This window comes from Salmo salar, chromosome ssa15 (assembly GCF_905237065.1).
Source record: "Salmo salar chromosome ssa15, Ssal_v3.1, whole genome shotgun sequence".
NCBI lineage: Eukaryota > Metazoa > Chordata > Actinopteri > Salmoniformes > Salmonidae > Salmo > Salmo salar.
The window spans coordinates 90,465,286-90,484,003 of NC_059456.1; the positions used below are offsets into that span (position 1 = coordinate 90,465,286).

Consider the following 18,718-nt stretch of genomic DNA (forward strand, 5'->3'; position numbering starts at 1 on the left):
GACAGAGATTGAGAGGATCTGCCTAAAAGAAGGGGAGAAACTCTTGTTTTTTAGAAACTCTTGTTTTTTATCAAATTAAAATGTAGTCTATAAAGATATTTCGAATGGCATATATTATATTATTTTTCAATTGAAGTTGAAATGTTTTAATGAAATATAGGCCTACTACTTCTATACTCTTATATTCTAATAAGTATTTTTACATTCATCAATCTTACAGTTTCTGATGCTCCTGATGTTTTTCAGAGGCAGGGACTGGGAGACTAGTCAGAATCGAGGGAAAGATGAACGGAGCAAAGTACAGAGAGATCCTTGATGAAAACCTGCTCCAGAGTGCTCAGGACCTCAGACTGGGGCAAAGGTTCACCTTCCAACAGGACAACAACCTTAAGCACACAGTGGCCCAGCCAGAGCCCGGACTTGAACCCAATCGAACAACTTTGGGGAGGCCTGAAAATAGCTGTGCAGCAACGCTCCCCATCCAACCTGACAGAGATGGAGAGGATCTGCCTAGAAGAAGGGGAGAAACTCCCCAAATACAGGTGTGCCAAGCTTGTAGCATCATTCCCAAAAAGACTCGAGGCTGTAATCTCTGCCAAAGGTGCTTCAACAAAGTACTGAGTAAAGGGTCTGAATACTTAAATGTAAATGTGACATTTCTGTTTTTTTATTTATTAGAATAGCAGAATAGCAGGAGACCCTATGAGCTGAACATAACAGTATGCCAGTGGAAGGGAGGACAGTAGCAGGAGACCCTATGAGCTGAACATAACAGTATGCCAGTGGAAGGGAGGACAGTATCAGGAGACCCTATGAGCTGAACATAACAGTATGCCAGTGGAAGGGAGGACAGTAGCAGGAGACCCTATGAGCTGAACATAACAGTATACCAGTGGAAGGGAGGACAGTAGCAGGAGACCCTATGAGCTGAACATAACAGTATGCCAGTGGAAGGGAGGACAGTATCAGGAGACCCTATGAGCTGAACATAACAGTATGTCAGTGGAAGGGAGGACAGTAGCAGGAGACCCTATGAGCTGAACATAACAGTATGCCAGTGGAAGGGAGGACAGTAGCAGGAGACCCTATGAGCTGAACATAACAGTATGCCGGTGGAAGGGAGGACAGTAGCAGGAGACCCTATGAGCTGAACATAACAGTATACCAGTGGAAGGGAGGACAGTAGCAGGAGACCCTATGAGCTGAACATAACAGTATGCCAGTGGAAGGGAGGACAGTAGCAGGAGACCCTATGAGCTGAACATAACAGTATGCCAGTGGAAGGGAGGACAGTATCAGGAGACCCTATGAGCTGAACATAACAGTATGTCAGTGGAAGGGAGGACAGTAGCAGGAGACCCTATGAGCTGAACATAACAGTATGCCAGTGGAAGGGAGGACAGTATCAGGAGACCCTATGAGCTGAACATAACAGTATGGCAGTGGAAGGGAGGACAGTATCAGGAGACCCTATGAGCTGAACATAACAGTATGGCAGTGGAAGGGAGGACAGTATCAGGAGACCCAACTGTGGTTTGTGAGTATTATGATTTCCCATTGTAGCCAATTCAGTTGCAGTAATTCCGTTACTGATTTTTGGGTAATTCAGTTACCAAGTTGGCAATGGAATTACGAGTTTTAATCACTTAATAATTCATAAACTATATTGATAGCATTAAATATAACTATGTCTACCATTACTTGTTACTTCTGTGAACTTTCATTATCCTCCCACCTCACAAGGGAGAGAAATGAGAAAATATCTTAAAGATATGTGGATTTTTGGTAATGGAATTTCAAGGCACAAGGCAATGTTTCTTAAACTTACAGAAGGCAGAACATTTGTTTTGATATTAGTGGGCAGGGGTCTCTACTTAAACATTATTGTGTTTTGAAGTATTTCTAATACTTTTTAATACTTTTTCTGGTAGATGCTATCTAAGACTCCTTTTTCTGTATGTTTATCCAGAAATCAAAGCCTTTACTTAAGATGGAAAATGGTTGGAAAATGTATCTTAATTTCCCCAAAATATAGACTCTTAGCTTTCATTTGACACCCACTTTAACATGCTCCTATGAACTTCACATGTTGGTGCTCATGGGATCTTTTACATGGAAATGCCATAATTTTGAATACGGTAGTCTATAGCAATTGGAGACAACAAAGTTAAGTAAGTTGATGGTGTGTTAACCTGGTGTAGCGGGCATGGCTGCGGACCAGCTCGATGACCTTCCCTGTGTTGCTGACGGCCCCATCTGTGAGCAGGAAGAGCATGCGTGGATGACCCGCGTGCATGGGCTGCCTCAGGATCCAGTTGAGTGGTGCCAGGATGTTAGTGCCACCCATGTCAGCTCGGATCTTCCTGATGTACTCACAAGCCATGGTTACTGTTTCCTGAAGCATGGAGACGACAGGGGAGAAGCATTTTACTAGTCTTGAGTCTCTTGTGACAGACACTTGTAGCTGCCCAGAGAAAAGACAGGGGGGAAGCATACTGTAGCAGCATTTATTATAATAATACACACAATAACATTTAGTCATCTAACAGAGGCAGACAAGTGTGTCTGTGAATTATACTCGTACTCCGACTACATTTACAGTTTACCTTTTTTGTCATATAGCAGACGCTCTTATCCAGAACGACTTACTGGAGTAATTAGGGTTAAGTGCCTTGCTCAAGGGCACATCAACAGATTTTTCGAACCAGCTATTTTTTGGGTTACTGGCCCGCTGCTCTTAATCGCTATGCTACCGGTCACCCCTACCTGTACTACCTGTAGCTGTGAAATCTGTCACGCAAGATTAAGCATTTACTAATAGAGATTTTATCACTGACATGCAGTTCAATAATATTGACCTGAAAAAAGAAACACTATGTTCTGCTTGCCTCATACCTCATCATAGCTCTGACTGGTAGAAAACAGTGTTTTGAATGTGGAGCCAAAGCCGATGATGTTGAAGAGGCTGGCAGGCACAATGCTCTTCAGGATCACCACCATGGCATCCTGGGAACAGAACAGAAATGATGGAAACACAAGGTCAATACGAAGGAGAGGAGAATGAGAAAAGAGGGAAAGAGAGGGAGAGAGCTGGAAATGAAAAGGAAAAAGAACAAGACAGGCAGACAAGGCGGTCAATCTTTAAGACACTCTCTAACAACCAGCCTTGTTCACCTGGCTGCAAGTGTTATTCTTGACCTTTAAACATTTTCGGCTGCGGCAGTATGACCAGATTACAACTTTATCTCCATCTTCTCTGTCAGCAGGCTAGTTACTATACACTGGAGAGTGTCTTTGTGGTGCACTAGAGAAGTGCAACATAATCCATTGTGTTATTATTATTATTATTATCATCTCTGTGTGACAGAGGGACGGGCCAGTGTATTATTAGAAAGAGTATGCACAATAACAACCATTCATTTCAAGTTTGGCTGTAATCATATTTCACTGTATTATGCAGTTTTTTTACACCAAATTGTGTATTTAATACACTTTCTTTGTGAATGTTTCATTTATTTATGACTGAATCAAAGTTTATTGGTCATTTCAAGAACAGAAAGTGTCTTTAAGTGCAGTCGCAAAAACCATCAAGCGTTATGATGAAACTGACTCTCATGAGGACCTCCACAGGAAAAGAAGACACAGAGTTACCTCTGCTGCAGAAGATAAGTTGATTAGAGTTACCAGCCTCAGAAATTGCAGCCCAAATAAATGCTTCACAGTGTTGAAGTAACAGACACATCTCAACATCAACTGTTCAAAGGAGACTGCGTGAATCAGGCCTTCATGGTCGAATTGTTGCAAAGAAACCACTACTAAAGGACACCAATCAGAAGAAGAGACTTGATTGGGCAAAGAAACACGATCAATGGATATTAGACCGGTGGAAATCTGTCCTTTGATCTGATGAGTCAAAATTTGAGATTTTTGGTTCCAACCGCCGTGTCTTTGTGAGACGCAGAGTAGGTGAAAGGATGATCTCCACATGTGTGGTTCCCATCGTGATGCATGGAGGAGGAGGTGTGATGGTGCTTTGCTGGTGCCACTGTCAGTGATTTTTGTATTTTATTCAAGGCACACTTAACCAGCATGGCTACCACAGCAGCGATACGCCATCCCACCTGGTTTGCGCTTAGTGGGACTATCATTTGTTTTCAACAGGACAATCACCCAACACACCTCCAGGCTATGTAAGGGCTAATTGAACAAGAAGGAGAGGGATGGAGTGCTGCATCAGATGACCTGGCCTCCACAATCACCCAACCTCAACCCAATTGAGATAGTTTGAGATGAGGTGGACCGCAGAGTGAAGGAAAAGCAGCCAACAAGTGCTCAGCGTATGTGGGAACTCCTTCAAGACTATTGGAAAAGCATTCCAGGTGAAGCTGGTTGAGAGAATGCCAAGAGTGTGCAAAGCTGTCATCAAGGCAAAGGGTGGCTACTTTGAATAATCTCATACTGCATACTGTTTTGCCCATTTACCCTCTGAACGGCACACCTACACAATCCATATTTCAATTGTCTCAAGGCTTAAAAATCCTTCTTAAACCTATCTACTCCCCTTCATCTACACTGATTGAAATGGATTTAACAGGTGACATCAATAATATCATAGCTTTATCTGAATTCACCTGGTCAGTCTATGTCATGTTTTGTACACTCGGTGTATAATGGTGAAGAGAAATGAAATCCCGTAATTTGTTGCTATGACAAAAAGTTGACAGAAATTACATGATTTCCTTTCTTTTACTCTTTAAAATAAAGAAATACAACCCTCCTCTGACCCACTGAGTAACAGTAATGGCATTTTCTCTGTCATAAAGCATGCACGTACGAAGCACTTGTTATATGTAATGGACTTTCTTCATGACATGCAGCAATACAGAGAAAGTGGATAGAGAATGTTATAGCAGAGATTGATTAGAGAGTCAGCTCACAGGAAACTTCAATGCTTTTTGTCAATTTGAAGTCGTTGTGTCATAGAAAATCTCCACTGTTCTTTCTCCCATTTTCAAAGGTGCAATCAAATTGGTGCTCGCTAGCATTTTGGGGTCGCTGGCATTTTGGTGTCATAGAAATCTCTCTTTCTCCTTATATTCAGTCAAAGATGCTATCAAATTGGGGCCTGGCATTTTGGGGGAGTTTCTGGCAGATCAAAGAAACCGAGGAGAAATTATTTCATCATCATCGGTCTGACCTGGCCGATCCCCCCTCAGGAGAGTGAAAAGATTTGTCATGGGTCCTCAGATCCTCAAAAGATTTTACAGCTGCACCCGAGAGCATCCTGACGGCTGCATCACTGCCTGGTATGGCAACTGCTTTTCCTCCAACCGCAAGGCACTACAGAGGGTAGTGCGTAAGGCCCAGTACATCATCGGGGCCAAGCTTCCTGCCATCCAGGACCTCTATACCAGGCGGTGTCAGAGGAAGGCCCTAAAAATCGTCAAAGACTCCAGCCACACTAGTCATAGACTGTTCTCTCTGCTACCGCACGGCAAGCGGTACCGGAGCGCCAAGTCTAGGTCCAAGAGGCTTCTAAACACCTTCTACCCCCAAGCCATTAGACTCCTGAACAGCTAATCAAATGGCTACACAGACTATTTGCACTCCCCCACTACACTGCTGCTACTCTCTGTTATTATCTATGCATAGCCACTTCAACAACCCTACCTGCATGTACATAATTATCACCGGTGCCCCTGCACATTGTTACATTGACTCTGTACCAGTACCCCCTGTATATAGCCCTGCTATTGTTATTTACTGCTGCTCTTTAAAAAAAAAAAAATCTTATCTCTTACTTTAAAAAAAAAATTGTTTTAGGTATTTTCGTAAAACTGCATCATCGGTTAAGGGCTTGTAAGCATTTCACTGTAAGGTCTACACCTGTTGTATTCGGCGCATGTGACAAATACAATTTGATTTAATTTGATTTAAGTCAGGCTTTGGGGTGTCAGAGGGAGAGGAAGCCCATCTCTCCCCAATCAGAAGATTTCTGAGTATGAGTCACGCTGCCCTGCTGTGCGTGACAGACCAACAGGGGTTAGTCAAACATCACCACTCTCAGCCCAGTCCAATCATGTAACATTACAGTCAGATGCACTGGAAATAAAGGCTGAGCTGAGAGGAGTTTCCATTGACCATTCCATCAAATGACCAGTGAGTCATTGAGTCATTAATAGCACATCTTACATATCTAATTAGTAAACTATGTTATTCCTTCATAATTCATTCCATTACTTTAGTTGCCCTTAAGTCTCCATCCTCCAGGTTTAGTTTTGCCAAACTTCTCAGTTCATTATGTTTATGCCCTTATTAAGAATAGATTACAAATGGGTTTTCAATGTGTTATGAAGTCATGACAGTACCTTGACACAGCTGATGTTGACCCCGCTCATGCTCCCACTGCGGTCGATGAGGAAGATAAACTCTCCATGCACCTTCCTCAGGTCAGAGGTCATGGACTTGAGGTCTGGGCAGAAGTTGAGCATAACCGCAGGGTTGTGGAGGATGTCCTTGTGGAGACGCTTACGAATGATATCCACCTTCATTTGGCCACATGGTCAGAGCATAACATGGTGAGAGGATAACATGGTCAGAGGATAACATGGTCAGACAATAACATGGTCCGAGCATAACATGGTGAGAGGATAACATGGTCAGAGCATAACATGGTGAGAGGATAACATGGTCAGAGGATAACATGGTCAGAGGATAACATGGTCAGACAATAACATGGTCAGAGCATAACATGGTGAGAGGATAACATGGTCAGAGCATAACATGGTGAGATGATAACATGGTGAGAGGATAACATGGTCAGAGCATAACATGGTGAGAGCATAACATGGTGAGAGGATAACATGGTCAGAGGATAACATGGTGAGAGGATAACATGGTCAGACAATAACATGGTCAGAGCATAACATGGTGAGAGGATAACATGGTCAGAGCATAACATGGTGAGAGCATAACATGGTGAGAGGATAACATGGTCAGAGCATAACATGGTGAGAGGATAACATGGTCAGAGCATAACATGGTGAGAGGATAACATGGTCAGAGGATAACATGGTGAGATGATAACATGGTCAGAGGATAACATGGTCAGACAATAACATGGTCAGAGCATAACATGGTGAGAGGATAACATGGTCAGAGCATAACATGGTGAGAGGATAACATGGTCAGAGGATAACATGTTCAGACAATAACATGGTCAGAGCATAACATGGTGAGAGGATAACATGGTCAGAGCATAACATGGTGAGATGATAACATGGTCAGACAATAACATGGTCAGAGCATAACATGGTGAGAGGATAACATGGTCAGAGCATAACATGGTGAGAGGATAACATGGTCAGAGGATACAGTAAGAAAATGATTAAATAAAGAGAATGAGATCCCAATCACATCATGCAAGCTTTGCATAAGAGCCATATTCACATACAGCAATGACTTTGTACATGTCATTTTTTATACATATCTTGCATATCACATCTGATAAGAAAAGCATTATAATTTTATTAAAATGAGCTATAGCTCTACAAGGCAGCGTTCCGCTAAACTACAACACAGCTGTTTCCTTCATGCTAAGATCCATTAGATACGTAGATCTAACACTAAAATATTCTCCATACGGAACGTTTTTGAGAAGCTGATTTCAGCTATGCTTCTTAAATAAAAATGTATAATTCAAGGAAATTACGGTTGGAAATTTGTTTTGAATGAGACCCAAATGATTTGAAAGAGAAAGGACACTCAATCAACTGGTGCATGTGTTCTTGCAGGTAGAAATTCCAAGCAGAACACTGAGGACTTTTTGTGGTTTCCATAGTAACCCCTTTTTATCCCACACATCATTTAGGCTAAGTGTCCTCTCTCTCCCTCCCATTGAGGTCTACTGGTCACTTAAGGATGTAATTGTATCTACCACAGTAGTGCCATTCAGACATGTGGAGAATAAGGTACAATCTGTACCGACACGATTTCACCTCAAGAAAAAGAATAAACTCACCATTCAAACAACACACTTTAACTCCAATGTGTATCATTCATGTGTGGTTTTAAAATGATCTCAGATAGGTTGAAATAAATAAATTGCTTTCATATAATAATAATGGACACAGGAATACTGGAAAGGACTACTAATACAGGCCAAACCAGGTCTAACAAATCACACAAAACTGGCAAAAGGTGTGGATACGCAGCCCTTACAAAAAATAATTGCAGTCAGAGTGCAGTATAACTGCAGTACACTGTAGTATGACTGTAGTTAGTGTGCAGTATACCTGCAGTATACTGTAGTATAACTGCAGTACACTAGTATAACTGTAGTTAGCGTTCAGAATAACTGCAGTACACTGTAGTATAACTGCAGTACACTAGTATAACTCTAGTTAGCGTTCAGAATAACTGCAGTACACTGTAGTACAACTGTAGTCAGTGTGCAGTACAACTGCAGTACACTGTTGTATAACTGTAGTCAGAGTGCAGTATGACTGCTGTACACTGTAGTATAACTGTAGTCAGTGCGCAGTATAACTGCAGTATACTTCAAGTACTGCGGCCAAAATAACAGTTTATTTTGCAGTATAACTGCAGTTACAGTGCAGTATAACTGCAGTTCAACTGCAGTACATTGCAATTATTCTGCAATTACTGCATCCAAAACACCACAGTCGACTGCAGTTACTGCACTTTTACTTTAGTTTCAAAACTGCTATCTTTTCTTATAAGAGAGGTCTCATTATCTGTTGTTATTGAATATTCATGATGCTATATGCTTTTCTGCTCTAATTATAAGCAGCCTCTTGCCATTTTACAAAGCCTCTTTAATCTATATTAGTCCTCTCAGATAGCTGCCTCTTTGTCACTCAATAAGGCTACTGGGTAAGACGCAGATCACATCAGATCAGATGCAGCACTCACTTTATTTTCATTACTGGAGTCCTTCTTGATGGCCTTGATGTAGTCACTCTTCCCTGTGAGGTATTCATCGTACTCCTCCAGTGTCATGTCTCCATCCTCAATCAGCACAAGAGGCAGATGAGGATCTAGTAGGAAACAATGGGCACTAGACTAATATGGTACAGTATCACCTTGACAACAAGCAGGTTTCAGTACAAGCCATAACACTGATAGAAGGGTACAATACGCAATTCCTGCAAACACCTGTCAGAGAAAAGGCAGATGTGGCCAAGTAGTATATATTTCTGTCACAGACTAATCTCGGTTAAACCATAACTAAAGCCTTACGTAATTGGTTAGGTGCTCAATTAAGTTCTGGGTGTTAAAAGAAGTGATAGAACGAGGAGCGGAACCGTAACGAAGAGCTCCTCCCACTCTCTTTGCAAGTTACGGGCAAGTCTATGGGCCAAATGTCCCCTCCCCTACCAAAATAAAAACAATTCTAATACTTGCGAAATCGTGATTTATCCTGAGCACAGGAACTAATGCTGCTTGTTATCTCACGCATCCCGTTTTACCATGACAGATATATGGTACCATTTATGCTTACGTAGTCTGTCCATGAGTGATTCAGCTATGATCAGACTGAGGTCCCTCTTGGATTTTGATTCCAGAGAAATGCTATTGTTGTCAAGTCATATGCCAGCTCCACTACTGTGATTGAAAGTGCTTTGCTATTTTCTGCTCATATTCTTCTCTCCACAGGCATCCCTCAATACATCTCTCTGCAGTGAAGTTCATGGCGAGCTGTTTTTATTGACCATTTAGTAAATCAAGCTTTTGATGAAAACCGTCCAACAATCACTTTTCTAAATCATTTTAAGTTAATTTCACTATACAAAAACTGAGGGAAAACTGCTTCCGGCAAGTACTCCATACATCTCTCTATTGCCTTGGCCATCTGGTTGTGCTCAGCAGTCTCCTTGATGAGATTAAAACCCCAGTCCCACAGTGGACTGAATTGAATTGCATAGCAAGCCACTGGCCCCAGGGGCGTTTGTAAACAAAGCCATCTCTTTAGAGCCTTATTGGACAAGCAATCTGGGGACCCATTCCTGCCTCTGGAAGACAACTGGTCCAGGCAGAGATTAAGACAACCAGGAGAGGACTAAGATAGAGAAAGAGAGAGAAGGGGGGGTGGGGGTTTAAAGAAAGAGAGAGAGAAGAAAGTAAGGATAGAGAGAGATATATATATACAGTATATACTGTATATATACACTACAGGTCAAAAGTTTTATAACACCTACTCATTCAAGGTTTTTCTTTATTTTTACATTGTAGAATAATAGTTTAGACATCAAAACTATGAAATAAAACATATAAAATCATGATAAGATAGCGCCGAAGAGGATGGATGACGTTTTACCAACTGTGCTATTTTGTTAGTTTTTCTGCGTTGTTTGTAACTTCTTTTTTTAAACTTATTTTGTATATAATGTTGCTGCTACCATCTCTTATGACCGAAAATAACTTCTGGACATCAGAACAGCGATTACTCACCTCGAACTGGAAGAAGCTTTTTCCTTTAATGAGTCCGACAATAAGGATATACTGCTTTCCCCGGAACAGGCCCAAATCCCTGTCATTTCCGTGAAGAAAAGACGGAGGAAAAAGGGTCGCAGGTCGGGCTGCCTTCTGAGAATCCGTAGGCAAACGAGTAAACTCCCACTGCCATCCGTTCAATTGGTTAACGTGCAATCATTGGAAAATAAAATGTATGACCTACGATTAAGATTATCCTACCAACGGGACATTAAAAACTGTAATATATTATGTTTCCTCGAGTCGTGGCTGAACGACGACACAGATAATTTAGAGCTGGCGGGATTTTCCATGCACCGGCAGAACAGAGAAGCTACGTCTGGTAAGACAAGGGGTGGGGGTGTCTGTCTATTTGTCAATAACAGCTGGTGCGCGATGTCTAATATTAAAGAAGTCTTGAGGTATTGCTCGCCTTATGATAAGCTGTAAACCACACTATCTACCAAGAGAGTTCTCATATATATTATTTGTAGCCGTCTATTTACCACCGCAGACCGATGCTGGCACTAAGACCGCACTCAACCAACTCTATAAGGCCATAAGCAAATAAGAAAATGCTCATCCAGAAGCGGCGCTCCTAGTGGCCGAGGACTTTAATGCAGGGAAACTTAAATCATGTTTACCACATTTCTACCAGCATGTCACATGTGCAGCCAGAGGGAAAAAAAAAACTCTAGACCACCTTTACTCCACACACAGAGACGCGTACAAAGCTCTCCCCCACCCTCCATTTGGCAAATCTGACCATAATTCTATCCTCCTGATTCCTGCTTACAAGCAAAAACTAAAGCAGGAAGTACCAGTGACTCGCTCAATATGGAAGTGGTCAGATGACGCAGATGCTATGCTACAGGACTGTTTTGCTAGCATAGACTGGAATATGTTCCGGGATTCATCCAATAGCGTTGAGGAGTATACCACCTCAGTCATCGGCTTCATCAATAAGTGCCTCAACGACATCATCCCCACAGTGACCGTACGTACATATCCCAACCAGAAGCCATGGATTACAGGCAACATCCGCATCGAGCTAAAGGCTAGAGCTGCCGCTTTCAAGGAGCGGGACACTAATCCGGACACTTATAAGAAATCCCGCTATGCCCTCAGGCGAAGGATGATGACTCAACTCCCGTGTGATCTGATTAACTGTCCACATATAAATAACAGGACGAATTGTTTGCAGTGGATAGTCAATGATTTTCCCACTAGCACTGACTTTGCTGATGAATACTTTGTTGAGGGAAAATGTACATGATACGATTGTGATGTGTCATTGTCTCACTTAGCTATCCAGTCGCTCTGTATAAGAGCATCTGCTAAATGACTAAAACATAAAATGTAACACTGGCCTATTCTGTGTATGTGATATTGTATTTGAAGAGGCATGAGTAATGGTAGTCCCTGGCAGGCTGAATGGTGAGTGGTGTGTCCACAACAGTACAGTACCCACCACTGGGGTAGATGATGATCTCCACAGGGCAGTCGTAAGTGTACTTGTCAGCCAGTGTGATGACGACGCTGGTAGCTGAGCGGGCCAGGGGGTCTGCGTCGGCCCGGATGGCATGAGAGGGGCTTTCCACACCTGCACAAAGACACCTATAAAGCATCTACAGTGTAGAATAAACAGTGGAATCACATGAAAATACTAGAAAAAGATATCCCAAAAAAACTCAAATGAATCTTGTTTGTGTGAACAGAGGTAGCTTTGTACTCATAGAGGAAAGATGCCTATTGGTAATCCAAGTCACTGTTGGTCAGTGGAACATAAATTGTATTATAATACAAATAAACTGCAACGTGTAGATGGTTGTATGTTGTGTCTGACCTGCAAGGAGATACGGGGCTCTGATCTCCAGCTGGAAGCTAAACTCATAGTCAATGGAGTTGATGGCCTCTTCCTCCAGCAGCTGGGCCATGTACAGCTGGGGGGTGATAGGAGTCTGCTTATTTGGATCCAGGGCACAATTATGCCTGCTGTCCCTCCTGTGCCAGAAAATACCACAATAGAAAATCCTAGTCATTTAATTCAAAGTCTTGTTGTCACATCTACTCCTGCTCCTCCCCTCCGGCTTCAACGTTGCCGGTTTACTAACCACTGGTCCTGGGAACCATCATTACGCCGACCTGGCATTCATCATTAAGCACACCTGGACTCCATTACCTCACTCATTACCTCCCCTTTATCTGACACTCCCTTTGGTTCTTTCCCCAGGCATTATTGTTTCTGTTGTTCATGTCTAGACGCTGCTCCTACGTTGTATCGTTCCATGTTTGTTATATTAAACTTGCCACCTGCACCTGCTTCTTGACTCCCAGCGTCTACGTTACACTTGTCCACCAATCGGCTATCTCTCTGTCTGTGTTATTATTATTATTTTTAATTTAACCTTTATTTAACTAGGCAAGTCAGTTAAGAACACATTCTTATTTACAATGACGGCCTACACCGGCCAAACCCGGAAGACGCTGGGCCAATTGTGCGCCGCCCAATCATGGGACTCCCAATCACGGCCGGTTGTGATACAGCCTGGATTTGAACCAGGGTGTCTGTAGTGACACCTCGAGCACTGAGATGCAGTGCCTTAGACCGCTGCGCCACTCGGGAACCCAACATTTGAAATAATTGATGTCTGATGCAGGCATGCTGTGAATAACTTAACCTCCAAGTTAACAGTTAAAGTTAAAGTTTCCTTTAAAGATCAAAATGGCACCATAGAGTTTTGATTTGGACAAGATAGCATTGACATTCAGCTGTGGCACAGTGGTGACATTCAGTTGTGGTTATGATGATGACACTCTGTCACGGTATTCTTACGCTCTGTTGTGGAAGTTTGGGGAGAGTCCCTGCTCCTCGTTGATGGTCCTCTGGACCCTGGGGGTGCACACGGTGGGTGAGGTGACCCGGATACCCCCGTTGGGCAGGGTGGGCAGCTCAGAGGAGGTGCTGACCAACACGTTGACTGTCTCCAGAGGGGGGATGACCCCTAGGTTCACCACCAACACTGTCCTCTCCAAGTCCTCATCCAGCACAATATGTCCTGGAATACCATAGCAGAACAACTCACATAAATGGTAATGTTTTGTATTTTTCTGAGAAATATTATCCTTATTGATTGGACTAGAAATCAAGATAGTTGGACCCAAAACCACTAGCCTGGTCTCTGTTTGTGCTGTCTTTCCATCTCCTATTGTCATTGTCACACGAATGACCATAGGAGTTGGCAAGACAGTGCAAACAGATCTGGGACCAAACTACACAACGACTGACCACAGCACTTCACACGAGACCCATCCTTACCACTGCCACTCTGAAGGGCACCATTAGTTGGAGTGCAGCAATCAAAGTAACAGTCATCAATCTTGGACTTGTCTTTGATTTGCACAGTTATTATCTGGTTGGAGATCATAGCTTCAAATCCCACCACAGTAGAGCATTCTTCCAGCGGGTAAATGAAGACACCTACATCAAATACAGTTAACATTAACCAGAGACAAACAGGCAATTAAGTAAAAACTAACTAAAAGTAATGATTGATATTGAGAAGCACTGTGGAAGCTCTGGAGACAAGAGACAAGGGAAGGAAATTCAAAATCATAATTCTAAACACACTTGTATAAGGCCCCCAGAGAATGTTCATGATAACTTTTATATTTGTAATAACAAATGAGGTTCTCACCCTCAATAGGATTATCCTCGAAGTTATTGTAGGTCATGGATGCTGTCAGGGCCAGGGTGTAACCTCTGACACAGGAAGTGATCTCGCAGACACTGAGAGGCAGAGCATTCTGACTCCCCTTGTTGATCAGGCCTGGCATGGTGAGTTTCTTTTCGTTGCCAATCATAGACAGAGGGTAAAAAACATAATGTTCAGAATCTTTTTGAATAACTTGTACAATAATTCAACAAACAAGCAAACATCAGTATAAGTCTAGCTCTGACATCCTTACCCTTGCATTGTTGTCCAGCAATAACATCAAAGACAACAGTCAGGACCTTTTTAGTGCCTTTGAAATAGAATCATGTCTTTTGCTGTCCAGAATTCTGATCAGCAAAAACTTTACATCCCTGCAGAGCAGGCCCAGACAATAAAACCTCAGGAGAATTCAAACTATCAGTTCAGTCATTGCATGCTTAGACTATGCTTAGACTACAAAGGCGATTGGTGAAAATGAAAACAAAAACATTAGAGAGAGATTTTTTTTATGTAGTATGGTTGGGGGCCTCTGATCTACTGTACATGCAAGGCAAAGGCAGCAAGTGAAGACATATACATTTTTCAAGGTTATATTCAGGACACAACCTTTCAAATTCCCACTATAGAAAAAGCATGACTCATCCATCAACAGATGATCAACACCAAAGGTGCACTGGTCTGGTAGAATATTGCATGAATGAGGGTGCGAGATGAGATAGGGCTGTGAGAAGTGGCCAATGCTCATGGCCGACCTGTATTTTAATGCAAATGTCATCCTACAGTGCATTCATAAAGTATTCAGACCCCTTGACCTTTTCCACATTGTGTTACATTACAGCCTTGTTCTAAAATTGGTAAGATCGTTTTTTCCCCTCATCAATCTACACACAATAACCCATAATGACAAAGCAAAAATAGGTTTTCAGACATTTTTGCAAATGTATATATATAAAAAAAAATTGAATATCACATTTACATAAGTATTCAGACCCTTTACTCATTACTTTATTAAAGCACCTTTGGCAGCAATTACAGCCTTGAGTCCTCATTGGGTATGACGCTACAAGCTTGGCATACCTATATTTGGGGAGTTTCTCCCATTCCTCTCTGCAGATGCTCTTAAGCTCTGTCCGGTTGGATGGGGAGCGTTGCTGCACAGCTATTTTCAGGTCTCTTCTAGAGATGTTCGATCGGGTTCAAGTCTGGGCTCTGGCTGGGCCACTCAAAGACAGAGACTTGTCCCGAAGCCACTCCTGTAGGAAGGTGAACCTTCGCCCCTAGTCTGAGGTCCTGAGCACTCTGTAGCAAGTTTTCATCAAGCATCTCTCTGTACTTTGCTCCGTTCATTTTTGCCTTGATCCTGACTAATCTCCCAGTCCCTGACGCTGAAAAACATCCCCATAGCATGATGCTGCCACCATCATGTTTCACCATAGGGATGGTGCCAGGTTTCCTCCAGACGTGACGCTACGCATTCAGGCAAAAGAGTTCTCATGGTCTATGAGTCTTTAGGTGCCTTTTGGCAAACTCCAAGTGAGCTGTCATGTGCCTTTTACTGAGAAGTGGCTTCCGTCCGGCCTTGGTCACCTCCCTGACCAAGGCCCTTCTCCCCCGATTGCTCAGTTTGGCCAGATGGCCAGCTCTAGAAAGAGTCTTGGTGGTTCCAAACAAAGGATGGTGGCCACTGTGTTCTTGGGGACCTTCAATGCTGCAGAAATGTTTTGTATCCTTCCCCAGATCTGTGCCTCGACACAATCCTGTCTCGGAGCTCTACGGAAAATTCCTTCAACCTCATGGCTTGGTTTTTACTCTGACATGCACTGTCAACTGTGGGACCTTATATAGACAGGTGTGTGCCTTTCCAAATCATGTACAATCAATTTCATTTACCACAGGTGGACTCCAATGACGTTGTAGAAACATCTCAATGGAAACATGGATCAATGGAAACAGGATGCACTTATATTTTTTAAATCTAAAAACCTGTTTTTGTTTTGTCATTATGGGGTATTGTGTGTAGATTGCTAAGAAAAATATAATATTTAATCGATTGTAGAATAAGGCTGTAATTTGATTTGATTTGATGTAACTTAACAAAATGTGGGAAAAGTCAAGGGGTCTGAATACTTTCCGAAGGCACTGTATCTGGCAACCCAGACTTTTTTATGTTGTGGTGTCCTGGGTTTCTGTTGTGTTCAGAGAGCCTGAGCCTCTAACACAGCCTTTATGCGTGGTGTTGTGACGAAAGCAAATTTCCATAGAGACTGAGCCGTTGCCTGCCTGCTGATGATACTGGCCAGTGTCTCTCCAAACTAATATGCCAGTATTAGTGGCTGTAAGACTACATACAGTACAATACTTAGACAGAGTGAAAAACTCTAAACTGCTCCTTCAGCCAAATAGTATTTTTGTGAATTATCTACATGATGGATCTCAAAATCATTGGTCTTACTGACTCCCTGCCTGGACACGATGACTGTTTGCTGTCATAATGCATCCACAATTTACAGGATCCATAATTCATTTAAAAAAGATATTTTAAGTGTGCCGCCTCCTCATACTAATTAATCAAAAGGAGGTTTTGGCTGGCCCGGCACAGGATTGTCATTTAGTGAAAAGGTATAGGCCAGACAGATGCACCCACAGTGCTCACTGCGCACACCTGCTCTGCAATCAGTGTCAACAGTGCCACCATGTGTCCTAAGGGACACAAGATGGGAACAAGCAGAGATGCAGATGCAGTGTCTTGTTCCTCTAAAACGCAACATCTCTCACATCACAATGCCATTATTCTTCCCTTATTCTAAAAACAAATTGAACAGCATAACTGGACTGTAAACTGTTTTAGCTGTGACAATACAGAAATGCATTGTGCAATCAGATTATTCAGCCCATATTGATTAATAACCTATAATTAATAACCGTGATTAATAACCTAAATCCACTTTAAAAAATAATATAATATAATATATCAAAAAATGAGAAGAGGAACAAAAATGTTGGGGCAAAATCATTAAATGTTCACAATTAAGTTGATTGATATTATGCCCTTTTCAATAATGGCAAAATCCTAAAGGTAATCCATTAGTGTTTCTCTCTTAATGGGAGTTTCTTTTTTCAGTCTGATAGGCTGTGATAATGAGTGTGTCCAAGTGACAGACCCCATGAGACTCTCTCCTTGTCTTATGAATTGTCTTGAGCTCTTCAGAAAGGCTCATCCAAACAGCCTAATATCATCCATACAGTCACCATCCATACAGCACAGTCATGATAACACCACAATAACATCAGCTTTCCAATGAAACAGGTCAGAAATAACCATCTTGATAATACAGAATGGTTTGTATTGCTATTGCTGGATTTCAATGCTGGCTGATATAATTGCAAACATATCAATGCCAATATACAATAGACATGCACAATATTCAGCAACAACTACTGAAATACTGAAGTCTTACCTTTCATTTGTGTAAACTGGGGGTGAGATGATGATTTCTGTCTTTTGGGTACCCACTTTTCATGAAATATGTCCTTTTCGCTTCTATTTCTTTTCCATCCCTTTTTTCTTTCCTCTAGAGTATGTGGCAAATGCCAGCTATCAGAGGTGGGGAGAGAAACTATTAATTCAATGTCTCTGGCTTTTCACAGAGGAACTAAACAAAAACAGAGAAGGACAGTGGACACTAGGCAGCAACCTTGGCAGCAATATATTCAGCACAGCAACATGTGGTTATACAAAGTATCTCAGCTCAGTCTCTCCCCCCTCCCTGTGGCTGGAGTTAGAGGTTTTCAGTGAGAGAAAGGATGAGAGAGAGAGAGAGAGAGAGAGAGAGAGAGACAGACAGACAGACAGACAGAGATACAGAGCGAGAGAGCGAGAAACCTGTGCAACAGATTAGCATTCCGCCCTCCCCTTCCCCTACTACCCCTCCCCTCTGCATTCATAGCATCAGCACCACCCACTCTGCTTCTTCCCTGCAATCGATGACGAGAGACCCCATTCATGCATTCTTTTTGATGGCTGGGGGATCAGACTAAATTAAATGCAACGCCAGGCGTGGAGAACAAGAAATTATGGGAGGGTGAACATAAAGCTCGTCTCGCCTCCATCCAGGCATCAGCCTTCCCCCTCACCAGTTCAGTGCTGTGTCTCTGCTTTATTGCAAAGCCTATAATGTTTAGATTCTAATGTGGGTGATATGATTTTGGCTGTCTGCGTTGTGGCCACTGTTAATCTAATCCACCTGTTTTTTGTTTTGTTTTTTTTACTGAGGACGTAACCATGACAATCGATGTAGACCTCTAATGGCATCTTAAAGGACATTTGTGAGGGAGAGTTGGTGTGGGTGGGGGTTATTGGCTGAAGCTGCATCGTTCCACAATTAAACAATCCCCTCCCTCCGGCCTCATCTCCCCCTCTCTCTTTATGTGGACTGGCAGGTCTCTACCTGGCTGGGTCACTCATCAGGACCGCCATCTCTTCTCCTACTCAGATTTTCTGGGACCAG

The 18,718-nt window shown here is 42.4% G+C and overlaps 1 protein-coding gene across 1 annotated transcript in view; it reads right to left on the bottom strand.

The window, feature by feature from the left end:
* The window catches only part of LOC106572554 (von Willebrand factor A domain-containing protein 5B1), a 69,579-nt gene extending 51,627 nt beyond the window's left edge, over positions 1-17,952 (bottom strand). Inside the window, exons 1-10 of the mRNA XM_014146834.2 lie at positions 17,669-17,952; positions 14,193-14,340; positions 13,814-13,975; positions 13,331-13,553; positions 12,341-12,498; positions 11,966-12,097; positions 8,935-9,059; positions 6,369-6,545; positions 2,896-3,006; positions 2,193-2,395 (exon numbers count right to left, since the gene is read on the bottom strand). Of these exons, the coding sequence (XP_014002309.2) occupies positions 2,193-2,395; positions 2,896-3,006; positions 6,369-6,545; positions 8,935-9,059; positions 11,966-12,097; positions 12,341-12,498; positions 13,331-13,553; positions 13,814-13,975; positions 14,193-14,331 (1,430 nt within the window). The 5' untranslated portion in view covers positions 14,332-14,340; positions 17,669-17,952. The remainder of the gene's footprint in view (positions 1-2,192; positions 2,396-2,895; positions 3,007-6,368; positions 6,546-8,934; positions 9,060-11,965; positions 12,098-12,340; positions 12,499-13,330; positions 13,554-13,813; positions 13,976-14,192; positions 14,341-17,668) is intronic.
* Positions 17,953-18,718: the final 766 nt, after the last annotated feature.